At 43.1% G+C, this 12,977-nt stretch overlaps 1 protein-coding gene and 1 long non-coding RNA gene across 12 annotated transcripts in view; one reads left to right on the top strand and one right to left on the bottom strand.

The window, feature by feature from the left end:
- caskin1 (CASK interacting protein 1) overlaps positions 1 to 12,977 on the top strand; it is a 444,274-nt gene that overhangs the window by 325,548 nt on the left and 105,749 nt on the right. For all 11 annotated transcript variants that reach the window (XM_069907320.1, XM_069907330.1, XM_069907325.1 and 8 more), the window contains exons 5-6: positions 652 to 747; positions 1,550 to 1,680. In XM_069907320.1, coding sequence (XP_069763421.1) covers positions 652 to 747; positions 1,550 to 1,680 — 227 coding nt within the window. The remainder of the gene's footprint in view (positions 1 to 651; positions 748 to 1,549; positions 1,681 to 12,977) is intronic.
- LOC138747766 (uncharacterized) lies at positions 1,499 to 11,001 on the bottom strand. Its single transcript, XR_011347648.1, has 3 exons — positions 10,968 to 11,001; positions 4,119 to 4,186; positions 1,499 to 1,652 (listed from the first exon to the last, which is right to left on the bottom strand). It is a non-coding gene; the product is annotated as an uncharacterized lncRNA (long non-coding RNA).

Genomic DNA, 12,977 nt, shown 5'->3' with positions numbered 1-12,977 from the left:
CCCAGCCACCATCAATAAGGTACAGGGTGGAGCGTGATGGCAAGGTCTCTAATGGTTTAAAAGCAGCATGACACTATCTCTGACTTCACCTCCTCCCTCTCCACCATTTGCAGCTCCAAGCTGTCCTTCTAAATGAATCAACACTTCACAAGGTACGTAAGCTGTTTCCATTGGTGGGGGAGACTAAAACCAGGGGGCATAGCCTCAAGATTCAGAGTAGTAGATTTAGGATGGAGATGAGGAGGAACTGCTTTTCCCAGAGGGTAGAGAATCTATTCAATTCACTGCCCTTTGGAGCAGTGGAGGTGACTTCAGTAAATATATTTAAGACAAGATTGGACAGATTTTTATATAGTAGGGGAATTAAGAGATATGGAGAAAAGGCAGGTAGGTGGAGATGAGCCGATCATCAGATCAGCCACAATCTCATTGAATGGTGGAGCAGGCTCGATGGGGCGAATGGCCAACTTCTGCTCTTATTTCTAATGTCCTTATGAGAGATAATTTCTTGGGGCCTCTTCTCTTTCCACCATTACTTCAACTACAGGGCTCTGAAACTCTCTGTAGTTCCACAGATGCTTTTCCTCCTTAGGTTTTGTTAGTGGAATGAGGCATCTGGCTAAGTACACATTTTCTCTTCTCTTGTGTTAGTCTGAGATGCTGTTGCAACATCAGTCAAACCCTTGCATCGTCGATATCGCTGGAAAGACGCCCTTGGACCTGGCCTGCGAATTTGGCAGAGTTGGGGTAAGTTTCAAACCACAAGTTGTTGCATTACCTCAAGGCTCAAGGATCCTTTGATTGTAATATACTTTAACTTTTGTTCTATGTATCTGGAATATCATTCCCCAAGAATAACATTTCTAAATTCCATTGTGATTCAGCAACAACGTGAATTAATTTATTTTTACAATTTCTTTATTTTTTTACTTCAAGTTATGCGAAGTAGTTGTAGCAGACTTCAGCAGGAATAAGGCGGCACCTGGCAATTGGAGTCAGGTGACTCAGGCAGTTGGATTTGAAAAGCCCAGATCAGCAGGAAGCGGATTGGGTAATAGAGATCAAGTGATCCATGGGATTTGAATTTTTTTAATGAACTTGTGACATAGGGTGGTTTTAATTCACTTCAACTCAGCAGTCTAGAGATGGAAGTCTGGAGTTTCATTCTGTACAAGCAGCAGTAAGTAGGAAATTCACAACTAACTCATTTTTTTCTACATAGTTAAAGAAATATGAAAATGAGTTCTGCCTCGCCCACAGGAAAGAGAATCTCAGGGCTGTATGTGATGTCATGTGTGTACTCTGACAATAAATCTGAAATCTGATGTGTGGCTTGGAGACCAATTTCCAAGTAATGGTGTTCCCGTGTTTTTAATGCCTTTGCCTTTCAACCTGGTAAGGCAATGAGTTTGGAAAGTGCTGTCTCAGGAGTCTTAATGAGTTGATGATATTAACTATAAAATAAAAATGCAAGTTGTACCTGCTTTAGATCACTGCCTTGCCTCTTTTAATTTCACCACTAATTGGATATTTTGGATATCCCACATAGGTGGTACAGTTACTTCTCAGCAGTAATATGTGTGCTGCCCTGCTTGAAGCGAAGCCTGGAGACATCACAGATCCCAATGGCACCAGCCCTCTGCACCTGGCTGCTAAGAATGGACATATTGACATCATCAGGTTAGTTTCCCACTCCTTGTTTCATGTTATACTGAACTAAAACATTTTTTAAAGTTGCTTTTGAAAATTGATAGCTTATGCCTCTGTGGTTCCTCTAATGGTTAGAGTAACAGCCTCTCAATTGAGGAGATAGATGAAAGAAAGAGTTATTGTTGATACTGAAACCAGGACTCCTGTTTTATTAGCCAAGTAGGGGCTGGATGGGCGGAATATACTCCTTTGGTGTCATAATTCCTTTAGGCGACTCTCTCACTGAAAAAGGTCCCCTTGAGATCTACTGAACTGAGTCCCTTGCTGCCTTTAGTCCCAGGGTACTAATTTGAGGCAGAGTGCGAGAGTTAGTCCTGGAGTCCCAGCACCAAAGCAGATTATCTGGACTATTATGTGCTTGTTTGTGAGAGCTCACCGTGCACAAATAGGCTGCTGAGCTTCATTGGGCTGTAAAACATTTTGAATCATATGCAAATACTTATGGACTTATGAGCCTATGGACACTTTTCTCTTGTTTTTTTCCCCACTCGTGATTTAGTGTTTTAAATCTCGTATTTCTGAAATGGCAATTTATGGTGATCTTGCACCTTGCTCTGCACAATACTGCTGCTGCAAGACAACAAATCATGAGAATAATTCTAATTCCAAAGTACTTAGCTCTATTATGGTCAGTATGTCGGTGCCGAAGAAATTCAAAGGAGTGCAGTAGATCTGGACTGTCTCCTTGCAAGGAGGGATTGGGAAGTCATGTCAATTACTTTAAATGTAACAGGTAAATCACTTGCCTTTCTATGGGACAGGAATCCTGAAATACATGTAATTAATTAGCATGAAATAGAGGAGTAGATAGTGTGTCGATCATCCCATAAATGTTTCTGATCATATGAATGTGCTATCAACAAGGCCATTACTTTTCAGGATGCAATTCATCGCTCTCTGAAGTATGTTATTTTGCTTTGGTCAACTTACAGCAGATTCTACATGCTGGGGTAATGTTCCTCACAAGATTTCTATCGCCCACCCCTTCCTTTCCATTGCATCCTTTCAATATTGGCTCCTATTTCTCTCTCCATCATTTACCGATTGAGGTGCCCTTTAAATGCCTCAAATCTCAGCTGCATTATAAATAACAATGCATATGGATTTGGCTTTCATAAGGTTAGCGATACACAGGTCAATTATTGTTCACTACCACATATGTGCATATATTTGTCGATACCATGTAAAAGTCAACCCCTCTATTTCTGGCCCCTAAATCTGGTATTTTGCATCTATCGCTTGTAAAAGTTGAGCCTTATATATATATACATACATACATACATATATGGCCCCAGGCTGCCTGCCCTCTGAAGCTCCTGACACCTCATCCATGGACTCTCACCTTGGCCCATCTGAGCTCCTGATGCCCCAACTGCAGACTTACTACCCGGGCCCCAGGCTACCCAACTGCCCATCTGAGCTCCTTGTGTCTTGAACAACACAGGCACTTACTGTGGTCAAAAGCGTGTAATAGTTGACCCCCTAAATTTTACCCTAAAAATTGGTTTTTATTAGAGGCATAAATGTGGCAAATAGATTTCTGCTTTCGAAGGAAAACAGAGGTAATAAAATGGATTGGTGAATTGATGCTAAGGGCAAATGGATCAATTAATTGTGATTGTAACGCCATTAATCAGCCGAAAGGAACTCTTACCTCCTCTGTGCCTGCAGTATGCACCAATTGCAACCTTGTATTGCTGTTAGTCATCTAGGTGACTCCAATGGCAGTTTATAAGTCTATGACCTTTCTGCACAGAAGTTCAAAGGTGTGTGTGAACCACCTCCAAGTCTCACACCAATTCAGTTTTGAACAGTGCTTCCCAACCAGTGAGCCAGGGCCCGCTGGTTGGCACAGCGCATCTCCAGGTGGGCCTCGGGAGATTTCCCAACCCTCTGAGATCATGTCTCAGTCCTCCTGGGTGACATAGGGTGGGGTGGTGAGCAATCTGTCACTGAGGTCAATGAGGTCACCTGGTTGTCACTCAATACAAGCAGCTTGGCGCTCAGGACTCAGTCACTATTCCTATCAGACCAAGGATGTGGGAAGAAAGATCAGGAACAGGGGTCCCATTAAAGTGGCTTGAGCTTTGGTTTTGATAGGGAGTTTTTATATTCCGTGTATGCTTGAAGTGTTTTTGTTCTTTAAAAATGTTAAATAAAATTCTTTAAATTAGATAAAGATGTGTTTCTTACAGAGCTGCCTTTGACTTGAAAATATTGCTCAGTCATTGCCACTAGTGGGCCATGGCCGGAAGCCAGGTGGGCCTTAGACCGAGAAAGGTTGAGAACCACTGGCTTAGAAACATGGCCATGAAGTGGATGGAGGAGAGAGTTGAGTTGGAAGTTCCAGGTGTAAATCCTGTACTGTTGAGGCACCTTCACCTGAAAGACTTTAACGATTAACTCACCGCCAACTTCTGAAGGGTAGTTAATGTTGGGTCTTGAACGAGATATCTGCATCCTGAGAAAGGAATAACTAAAAACAAGAAAGGAGAGGGCTTGGGATAAATCTCCAGTGGGCTTGAACTGGCACTTCAATGGATTTTCATCAAGAATTTTTGCATAATAGAAAATTAATTCATTTATATTTGCGAGGAACAATTTAAAAAATGCAATGCAATGAACTTAACAAAATAAAATTTGAATTTTTTTTGTTAATTACAATCCAGTTGGTAGTTGTTCAAGTGATAACACAAGCCTCATTCAATTCCAAATTCAGAGTGATTAACTGATGCAATTTTCGACTGGTTGCTTCTGCACGAGCTGGAGAGATTCCACATAAACTGAATGAGCTGTTAATCCATTGAGACACTTCCAGCTTTCACTGACACCTGCCTCAGTGTATCCAAAACTCTCAGCCTGTCCTTGCATAACTCCAGATCATGTCTTTTCCATTCACTCCCATCATCCAGCACATCTTGGGAGAAAGCTGAGTGGAAATCATTGCACTTTTTCTAATCTACACCATCCCATTTACTCATGAGCTCAATTTTAACACTCTTGTCCTTGCTTTCTAAATGCGGCAGGGTGTCGATTGTGTTGGATGATGTTCCCCTTCAGCAATGTGAGCTGTTGATCCATGTCAAGAGGCGATACAAATGCAAGTTTTTGTTGTTGTTGATGTGCATTGAGCAAGGTGTGCTGGGCAGTGAGATAGTACCAAGAATGGTTTAACTCTCTACCTGAGGACTTGAAATGGAGGGGATGCAATGAAGGATCATCGTATCTCAGAAATGGTGTGTCTGTCATCTGAGCAGAGATTAAATAGACTATGCCTATGTACTATGATTTCAGGAGAAAGAGAGGTGGTCACATTGAAATATATCATAATATTTATAGACTTTTACAGGGCAGATGTTTCTTAAGGCTGAGGTGTCAGAGCCAGGTGTCACAGCATCACAATAAGTGGTCAGCAATCCAAGTCCAAGAAAGTAAGATATTTCTTAAATTTAGATATGGAGCACGACAACAGGCATCTCCAGTCCATGAGCCCATGCCACCCAATTAAGTTACAACCCCTGTACACTTTGTAGGGTGGGATGAAACTGGAGCCCCCAGAGGAAACCCACACAGACACGGGGAGAACGTACAAACTCCTTGTGGAGAGCGCTGAATTCAAACTTGGGTCACTGGCATTGTAACAGCATTGCATTAACTGCTACGCTAACCGTGTTGCCCATTTGAGCCTGGGGATGGTGTATCTTTCGAATTCCCTGCGCAAAAGAGCAATGGTCACTGAGTATACTCCAGCTGGAGTTGAATCTTTGGTTTTTTTTTGGAGATTAAAAGGGATGGGTTTTTTTTTGCAGGGAAATGACTGTGAGGTAAATGGTCAGTCTTCTAGTGGTCACAATGGGCTGAATGGACTTTTCCTGCTAAGAGTTATGTGAGGAACAAGTTCAGTGAGTCTGAGAAGCAATGATTCTAACAAAAGACCATAAGGAGATTGTAGACTGGAATCACCAATTTGAATAGTAGGGACTACAGATATTTCTTCCACTTCCACTTAAATTTTAAATGTTTAAGCTTAGACACACAGAATGGTAGCAAGCCCTTCTAGCCTGACCAAATACCCCAATTGCCTACAACCCCCATACATTTTGGAGGGTGGAAGGAAACTAGAGCACCCGGAAGAAACCCACGCAGACACGGGGAGAACGTACAGATCTGGGTGAGAAGGTCTTACAGTAGGCATACAGGCTCAGCAAGATATATTGATAAATACTTTGTACAAGTCTGGTGAACACTCTTATTTCGTTGGTTCAAGTCCATTTCGATGGTTTAAGTCCCATCTGAAGGCTTGAGGCCAAAACCCATGGTTGATTCAGCAGAGCAGTACTAAGGGAGCTTAGCATGGTTGGATGTGCTGGACTTTCGGTAAGAAATCAAACTGAGGCTCCATCTGCGCTCTGGGGCGAACATAGTTTAGAAACAATAAAAGTGCACGGGAATCCAGTGTTGAAGAAACGCTGCTGTTGTTTCTAGCTCCATTTTTAATGATGACAGAGGAAAAGAACTTTTCCTCCTAGACCCTAACACACGTAACGGAATGCACAAGACAGAAAATGCCAGAAACGCTCAGCAGGTCGGGTAGTGGAGAGAGAAAGAGAGTTCATGTTACAAATCAGTGACATTTCATCACCCAATGAGTGTTTTGGAGAATTTGATTTTATTTCAGGTTTTGCAGAATCTGCAGTTATTTATGTTTGGTGCACAAAATGCACTACATCTTTAATCATTTAAAAAAAATTTAGACACATTCATGCTAACACCAAAGACTCTTCTGCCCCCTCTCCTTTAAGGTGCTACTTAAAAGCTGAATCTTTGAACTTTTAAATACCTATTTGGCTCTCTGTCAGTTTTTTTTTTGCTCATGCTTCTGCAAGGCACTTTGGAGTTTTCGCTCTGTGAAAAGCAATGCACAAAGCTAAGTGGCTCTCATTGTCATTTCAATTTTGGGAGGTTTTTTGAAATTGAGTGCTAACGCTGAGTGATTCATAAATTTAGCAGTGAGTCGATTTATGTTAGATGGAGAAGTGCCTGTGCATTTGAAGTCAAGTTGGACAAGATAGATTGAACAAATAGAATATTTAATATCGACTCAAAGAATTACACAGCATGAAAAGAAGATGCCCTTCAGCCCAATTCATACATGCAGACCCAAGTTTGTCTACCTGAGCTAGTACCATTTGCCTGCATTTAGTCCAATCCCTCTGAACCTAACCATACTCCTGTTCAAATGTCTTCTAGCTCAAGCCCTCCAATCCTGCTAATATCCTTTTCTGCATCCTTCCCAACTTAGAAAATAGAACATAACAGAATATTCCAGCACAGAATGGGGCTGCAGCTCACAATGTTGTGCCGACCTATGTAAATCTACTCCACAACAACCAAATTTTCCCTAACTCACACCCATAACCCTCTTTCTCTTACATATATTTTTTTAAAATTTAGATATACAGCTCGGTAATAGGTCCTTCCAGCCCACGAGCTTGTGCCACCAATGAACCTACAGAAACCAGAGCACCCGGAGGAAACCCACACAGTCACGGGGAGAATGTACAAACTTCTTACAGCCAGCACTGGATTTGAACATGAAACTTAGCACTAACCCCCTACGCTAACCGCGCTGCCCCTACGCTAACCGCGCTGCCCCTACGCTAACCGCGCTGCCCCTATGCTTACCGCGCTGCCCCTATGCTAACCGCGCTGCCCCTACGCTAACCGCGCTGCCCCTACGCTAACCGCGCTGCCCCTACGCTAACCGCGCTGCCCCTACGCTAACCGCGCTGCCCCTACGCTAACCGCGCTGCCCCTACGCAAACCGTGCTGCCCCTACGCTAACCGCGCTGCCCCTACGCTAACCGCGCTGCCCCTACGCTAACCGCGCTGCCCCTACGCTAACCGTGCCTTTCTCAGACTCTTTTGAATGTTCCTATTGCACCAGCTTAATGACATCGTTCCTGTCACTGGGTGACCAGTCACCAAAACCAGGCTGCCCAAACTATTCATCAATCACAGCAAAGTCAAGCTGTAAGTCTTTTGGAAAATCCAAACTTTGGCAAAATCAAGAAACCCTCATGCTTCACCCAGAGCATGATGACAGCAAGATTTACATCTTTCACAGGCTCATGTCATTCCAGCACGACAAATGATAAATGACGGTTTATTGTGGTCCAACATGTGACAGAGAAATTGGCAACTTTGAAAGTTTTTTTTAAGGCAGACGTCAATACATTTCCGATAAACAGGGGAGAGGGTGCGCTGTAATTGGTTACAGCGGGTGGACAAGAACATTGAATTAAGGTTACAATCAGATCTGCAGCACTTATATTGAATGGCAGTGCAGGTTTCAGTGGTCCGCTCCAGCTCCTAGTTTGTATTTTGGTTGTAATGAACCTTTTTTTTCATGTAATGAAACAGGAAAAAGTGTTTAGTCTACCATAAGGCAGATAAGATCTGCTATCAGGAAAAATTGCCCAGCGCGCCTTACAGTAAGAGGAAGAGATGCAAAAGAGAGTCCTTCCAGGGCCACTGAATGTACATAGCTTCTCCGCCACAGCCTCTGCAGCCGCACAGACTTCGGTCCGAACCATCGGCAGCCCAGGTTCCAGATGCACACCTCTGACACAATCAGGAAGATTCCAGCAACAGTCGGTTTCCAGCCATTCACAGCCCGGTCGGTGTGAGTCCTTTGACCGCATGGGTTTCTCGCCTTGAGTCATCAACAGCCTACCTCCTGTGTGTTCTTCACCCTCAGAGCCCCTCACTGATCCACTGCCAAGGGTCACTCTCCTCTGCTTCCCCTTCTCAAACGGTGGGGTGGGGTGGGGGTTGTCTTCTTGTTTTCTGGTGCCTCGTGGCCACTGCCGAGCACAGGTGCCGCCATTTTAAGACAGATCCCACGGTCATGGGATTTTAAAATAAACCACCATAGGCTCCTTTAAACGGGCCATTTAAAATATGTATAGAGCCAACGGTAGTGGGATTGGGTGGTTGGACCCCCGTCCCTCTTGTAGCATGTCATAGTTGATTGATTTGTTTTCGAGTCTAAAATAAGTTGCTGTGCCATGTACTCCTCAGATGAATAGTTGTCTAGCTGTTTTCTTGCCTTCTAGTCAATAGGTTCCAATCTAACCTCAGCAACCTGACCACCAAGGTCACGGCTGCACTGTGGGAGATGCTGCAGTGCAGAGGATACTGCCATCTTGATCAAGATGCTAATTTGAGATTCTGTCTGCCACCTCAGGTGGATGTTACCAATCTCAAGGGGTTTACATTGAAGGAGATCTAACCCAAACCCAAGCTCTGGTGTTCTGGCCAATATATACTTTGCACTCAACATCCCATCGAGTTTATCGCTGGGTTCCTGTTTGCGGGAGTTCACTGTGCATAAATTGGCACATTTTGGGAGGCACATTTGCGTGGCAGTTAGCGCAACACTATTACTGCACCAGCGACCCACGTTCGAATCCGATACTGACTGTAAGGAGTGTCTGCCTGGGTTTCTGACAGGCGCTCCAGTTTCCTCCACGCTTCAAATTGTACAGGGATTGTAGGTTAATTGGTGTATCTGGGCGGCACGGGCTCATGGGATAGAAGGGCCTGTTACCATGCTATCTATATGCCTTCTTAAATTTAAAATTAAACATAACAACAGTGGCCAGAACTGAAATGCTTTGGACATGGTGTTTAAAAAAAAAAAGACTGAGAAATGCAAATCTACCTTTAACCTGGTTACATATGCTAAAGTAACCTTTCCCTGCTGGCCATTGACTTGTGCATGTTTTCAGAACCACTGACTTCTGCAGCCTGTAAGGGACTATTCCTGTTAGAATCATGTAGAATTTAAAATTTTATTGATGGTAGAAGCTGATTCCTGCCATTTACTCCCAAATTAACTTCCAACCCCATACGTTTTTGAAGGTGGGAAGGAAACTGGAGCACCTGGAGAAAACCCACGGGGAAAACATGCAACTTCTTTACAGACAGCACCAGATTCTAATGGAAGCCAGGTCACTGGTGCTGTATTAACATCGCACTAACCTCTACTCTAACCATGCCACCCCAAATGTTGCCAATTTATGCACAGCAAATTCCCACAAACAGGAAGCTTCCATTCTGATATTGCTGCCTTAAAATAATTAAAGCACGGATGTTTTAACTTAAAGCCCGATTCAGCACAAGATATTTGGGTTTCGTCTTGCTTAGTATCAGAGGAGAGCGATAGCTAGAAAACGAACTCTCACAAAAAGAAAAATCATATGATTCAGGGTGCTTCAATTGTAGCTGAAAGGGACAATTAAAAGGCTGGAGGTGAGACATCAAAACAAATTACAAAATGAGTGGGAAATTGGGAAAGTCCTTGTGTCCTCTGCCACAAAGGAGGATCTCATTTCATTTATCCCCAAGCTTGAGCCAGAAACCTGAGAAGTGATGAACTTGATTGTGCTGTTCTCTCAGAACCTAACTTCCTGCATGTTCGAGTAAGAACATGAGAGCATAAAGTAAAATAGACGCAGATATAGGCAAGTTATCTCTTCCGGCTTGCTGCAGTACTCAATAAGATCGTGGAAGAGGAGGGAGATGTGTGTGAGATGGATGCACAACTCTCTGCAGTTTCTTCCAGTCTTGGGCAGAGCAGTTCCAGCAGTGCACCCCGACAGGATGCTTCAGTGGTCCACCTGGAGAGGATGTTAAGGGATTCTGGTAACGTGCCAAATTTCCTCAGGCTATTGGTGTGACTTCCCACGTGACAACAATTTAAAGTATTCCTCTGGCTGCAAAAAACTCTGTGGCTATGTCATCATGGAAGGTATGACAGATTTAAAAGTCACTCTTCCCTCCATTTCCAATGACGCATTTTGGAAGAAAGAACTCTCTTTTTTCAATGATTCCTCAGAAACACCAGTCTTTAAGTTCAAGGTAAGAGTCAAATGTTAGTTATCTAAATTTCAATTTCGAGGCCTCTTGTGCCTTTTAGTCAATGACCTTGAATTAAATTACAGAGCTCTTTGTTCATTATATGACTGACATGATAGAGAATAGCATTCAGTTATCCGCCTGAAAATTGTGTCGGGCCAGAACGTCCAGGGTGTCCTGTGCCTCTTGGGAACTGATCCAGGCTCTTCACTTTATCGTCAACCCCCTTCCTCCCTCAACCAGGCTCGAAGGGAGAATTCTCCCCCACCGCCCCCCCCCCACCCCCCACACGCACCAGCTGAAAAAGTGTTGTCCACACCCTGAGCATGTTGTACCTTCATTTGCTAGGCCACAAATAGTGTTGCAGTGGAACACAATAGGGTGTTTCCATGGCAACCAGCTTTGGTAATTCCAATTCGATATCCAATTGAAATGCTTTGTTTTCCTTTTGAGCCAGGACAATTTGCCATAAAAATGTGATCATTATCTTTTAACACTGACCTCACCAAAGGCAGAGAGAGAAAGGCAATTCTTAAACCTCTTACATCCCCAGATCATCAAAAAACCCTTTATAGCCATTAGTCATAAAGTACCTCACAGAGACGAGGCCATTCAGCCTACCATCACCATACTGAGCCTTGTGCTTATCTATTCTGATGGTTGCATCACCATCTGGTTGTGGCAATCCCTTGTGGTTGAGGATGATGGTCTTCGTTCTATTGATCCCACCAAGCGAAGGCGCCTATGCGTGTATTTGTTTGATACATACTTGATGAAACACACGATACTTCACAAATCAGCCAACTAATTCCAATGGCATGGAAACCACGACGACTGGGGATGATAGATTTATTGCAGCCTTCGTCCGCCTTCACAGCCATTGAGTTCTAGGTAACCTTGTCCTCCTGTTCCACTGTTGAGGTCTTGGTTGGATTGTTCTTTGTCAGGGACCCTCACCCTTGACCTTACCGCCATGGGTGCCCCAGCATCGCTCTTGGAATCACAGGACCACACAAGCTTCTCCACTTCGACAAGGTGACAATTCATGTGGTATGAAGGTGCCAATGCACAGGATAGGAACGGGCTGCAGAGAGTTGTGAACCCGACCAGCAACCTTCACTCCATTAAGGACATCTACTAGAGGCAGTAGCTCAAGAAAACAACCTCAAGGACCCTCACCACCCAGACCATGCCCTCTTCACTCTACTACCATTAGGAGGGAAGTACAGGAGCCTGAAGTCAAACACCCAGTGATACCAAAACAGCTTCTTTCCCTCAGCCATCAGATTTCTGAATGGACCACAGACACTACCTCACTTTCCCTTCATTTGCACTAGTTTTATTAATGTAATTTATAGGTATATTTCCACCTGCAATGCTGCCACAAAAAAAATTTTTGAGATTTGTTCATGACAATAAATTCTAATTCTGATATACTGATCCTATCTCCCTGCATTTGGTCCATAACTTTCTACCTTGGAGGGATGACTGTGTAGATAAATGCAACAAGTGAATGACTGATGCTGGTTGAGGATGAAGTACTGTGCACCTATTCCCTTTCTTGACCAGAAATAAGAGACAGTATTGGCTTTACAAAGTCCCTGTCACTATGAATGTTTCACAACCTGTGGGATCAGCTGGAACCGTGCAACTGCTGTAATATGTTGAAAACGCACCATCCAAATGGTGTGCACGTCGTGACAGTGGTCCAATCATCTGATACACTGAAAATTAAATATTAGCCAGGATTCAACAAATAACTTCATTGAACGTAAGATCATAAGTCAATAGGAGCAGAAGTAGGCCACTCGGTCCCTCAAGCTTTCCCTGCCTCTCAACACGATGATCCCTGATCTACCATGAACCTGAACTCCTTTTTGTGCTGGTTCTTCTTTCTTTCCTTCTTTCCTTCCTTCCTTTCTTTCTTTCTTTCTTTCCCTTTCTCTCTTTTTCTCTCTCCCTCCTTTCTTCAATATTTTTATTAAAATCTTATAAGTAAACAATACATGATGAGAATAGAATACAGAACTGAATATTAAAAACAGAAACATCAATATATTGCAATACATAATGCAACATCTAACATTATAATGTATGGAACAATATTGTTCCTTTCTCCTTAATTTGGAATATTGAAAAAGGAGAAAAAAATTATTGTTAAAACCCCATCTAACCTACCAAAATAAACAAAAAATAGCAACAAAAAAGGCTGGGCAACCTAAACTGAGAATTCACTATGTTACGAGCCCAGAGGACCCATAAACCCAGCAGCAATAAATATCCACCAAGACAAATGATTACTTAAACAAAAGTTGCTTTTAATTATCTTTAAACAAGAAAACAGA

Source organism: Narcine bancroftii, chromosome 12 (genome assembly GCF_036971445.1).
Source record: "Narcine bancroftii isolate sNarBan1 chromosome 12, sNarBan1.hap1, whole genome shotgun sequence".
Lineage (NCBI taxonomy): Eukaryota > Metazoa > Chordata > Chondrichthyes > Torpediniformes > Narcinidae > Narcine > Narcine bancroftii.
The sequence above is the reverse complement of the archived record's forward strand: the minus strand, read 5'-3'. Positions and strand labels throughout refer to the sequence as shown.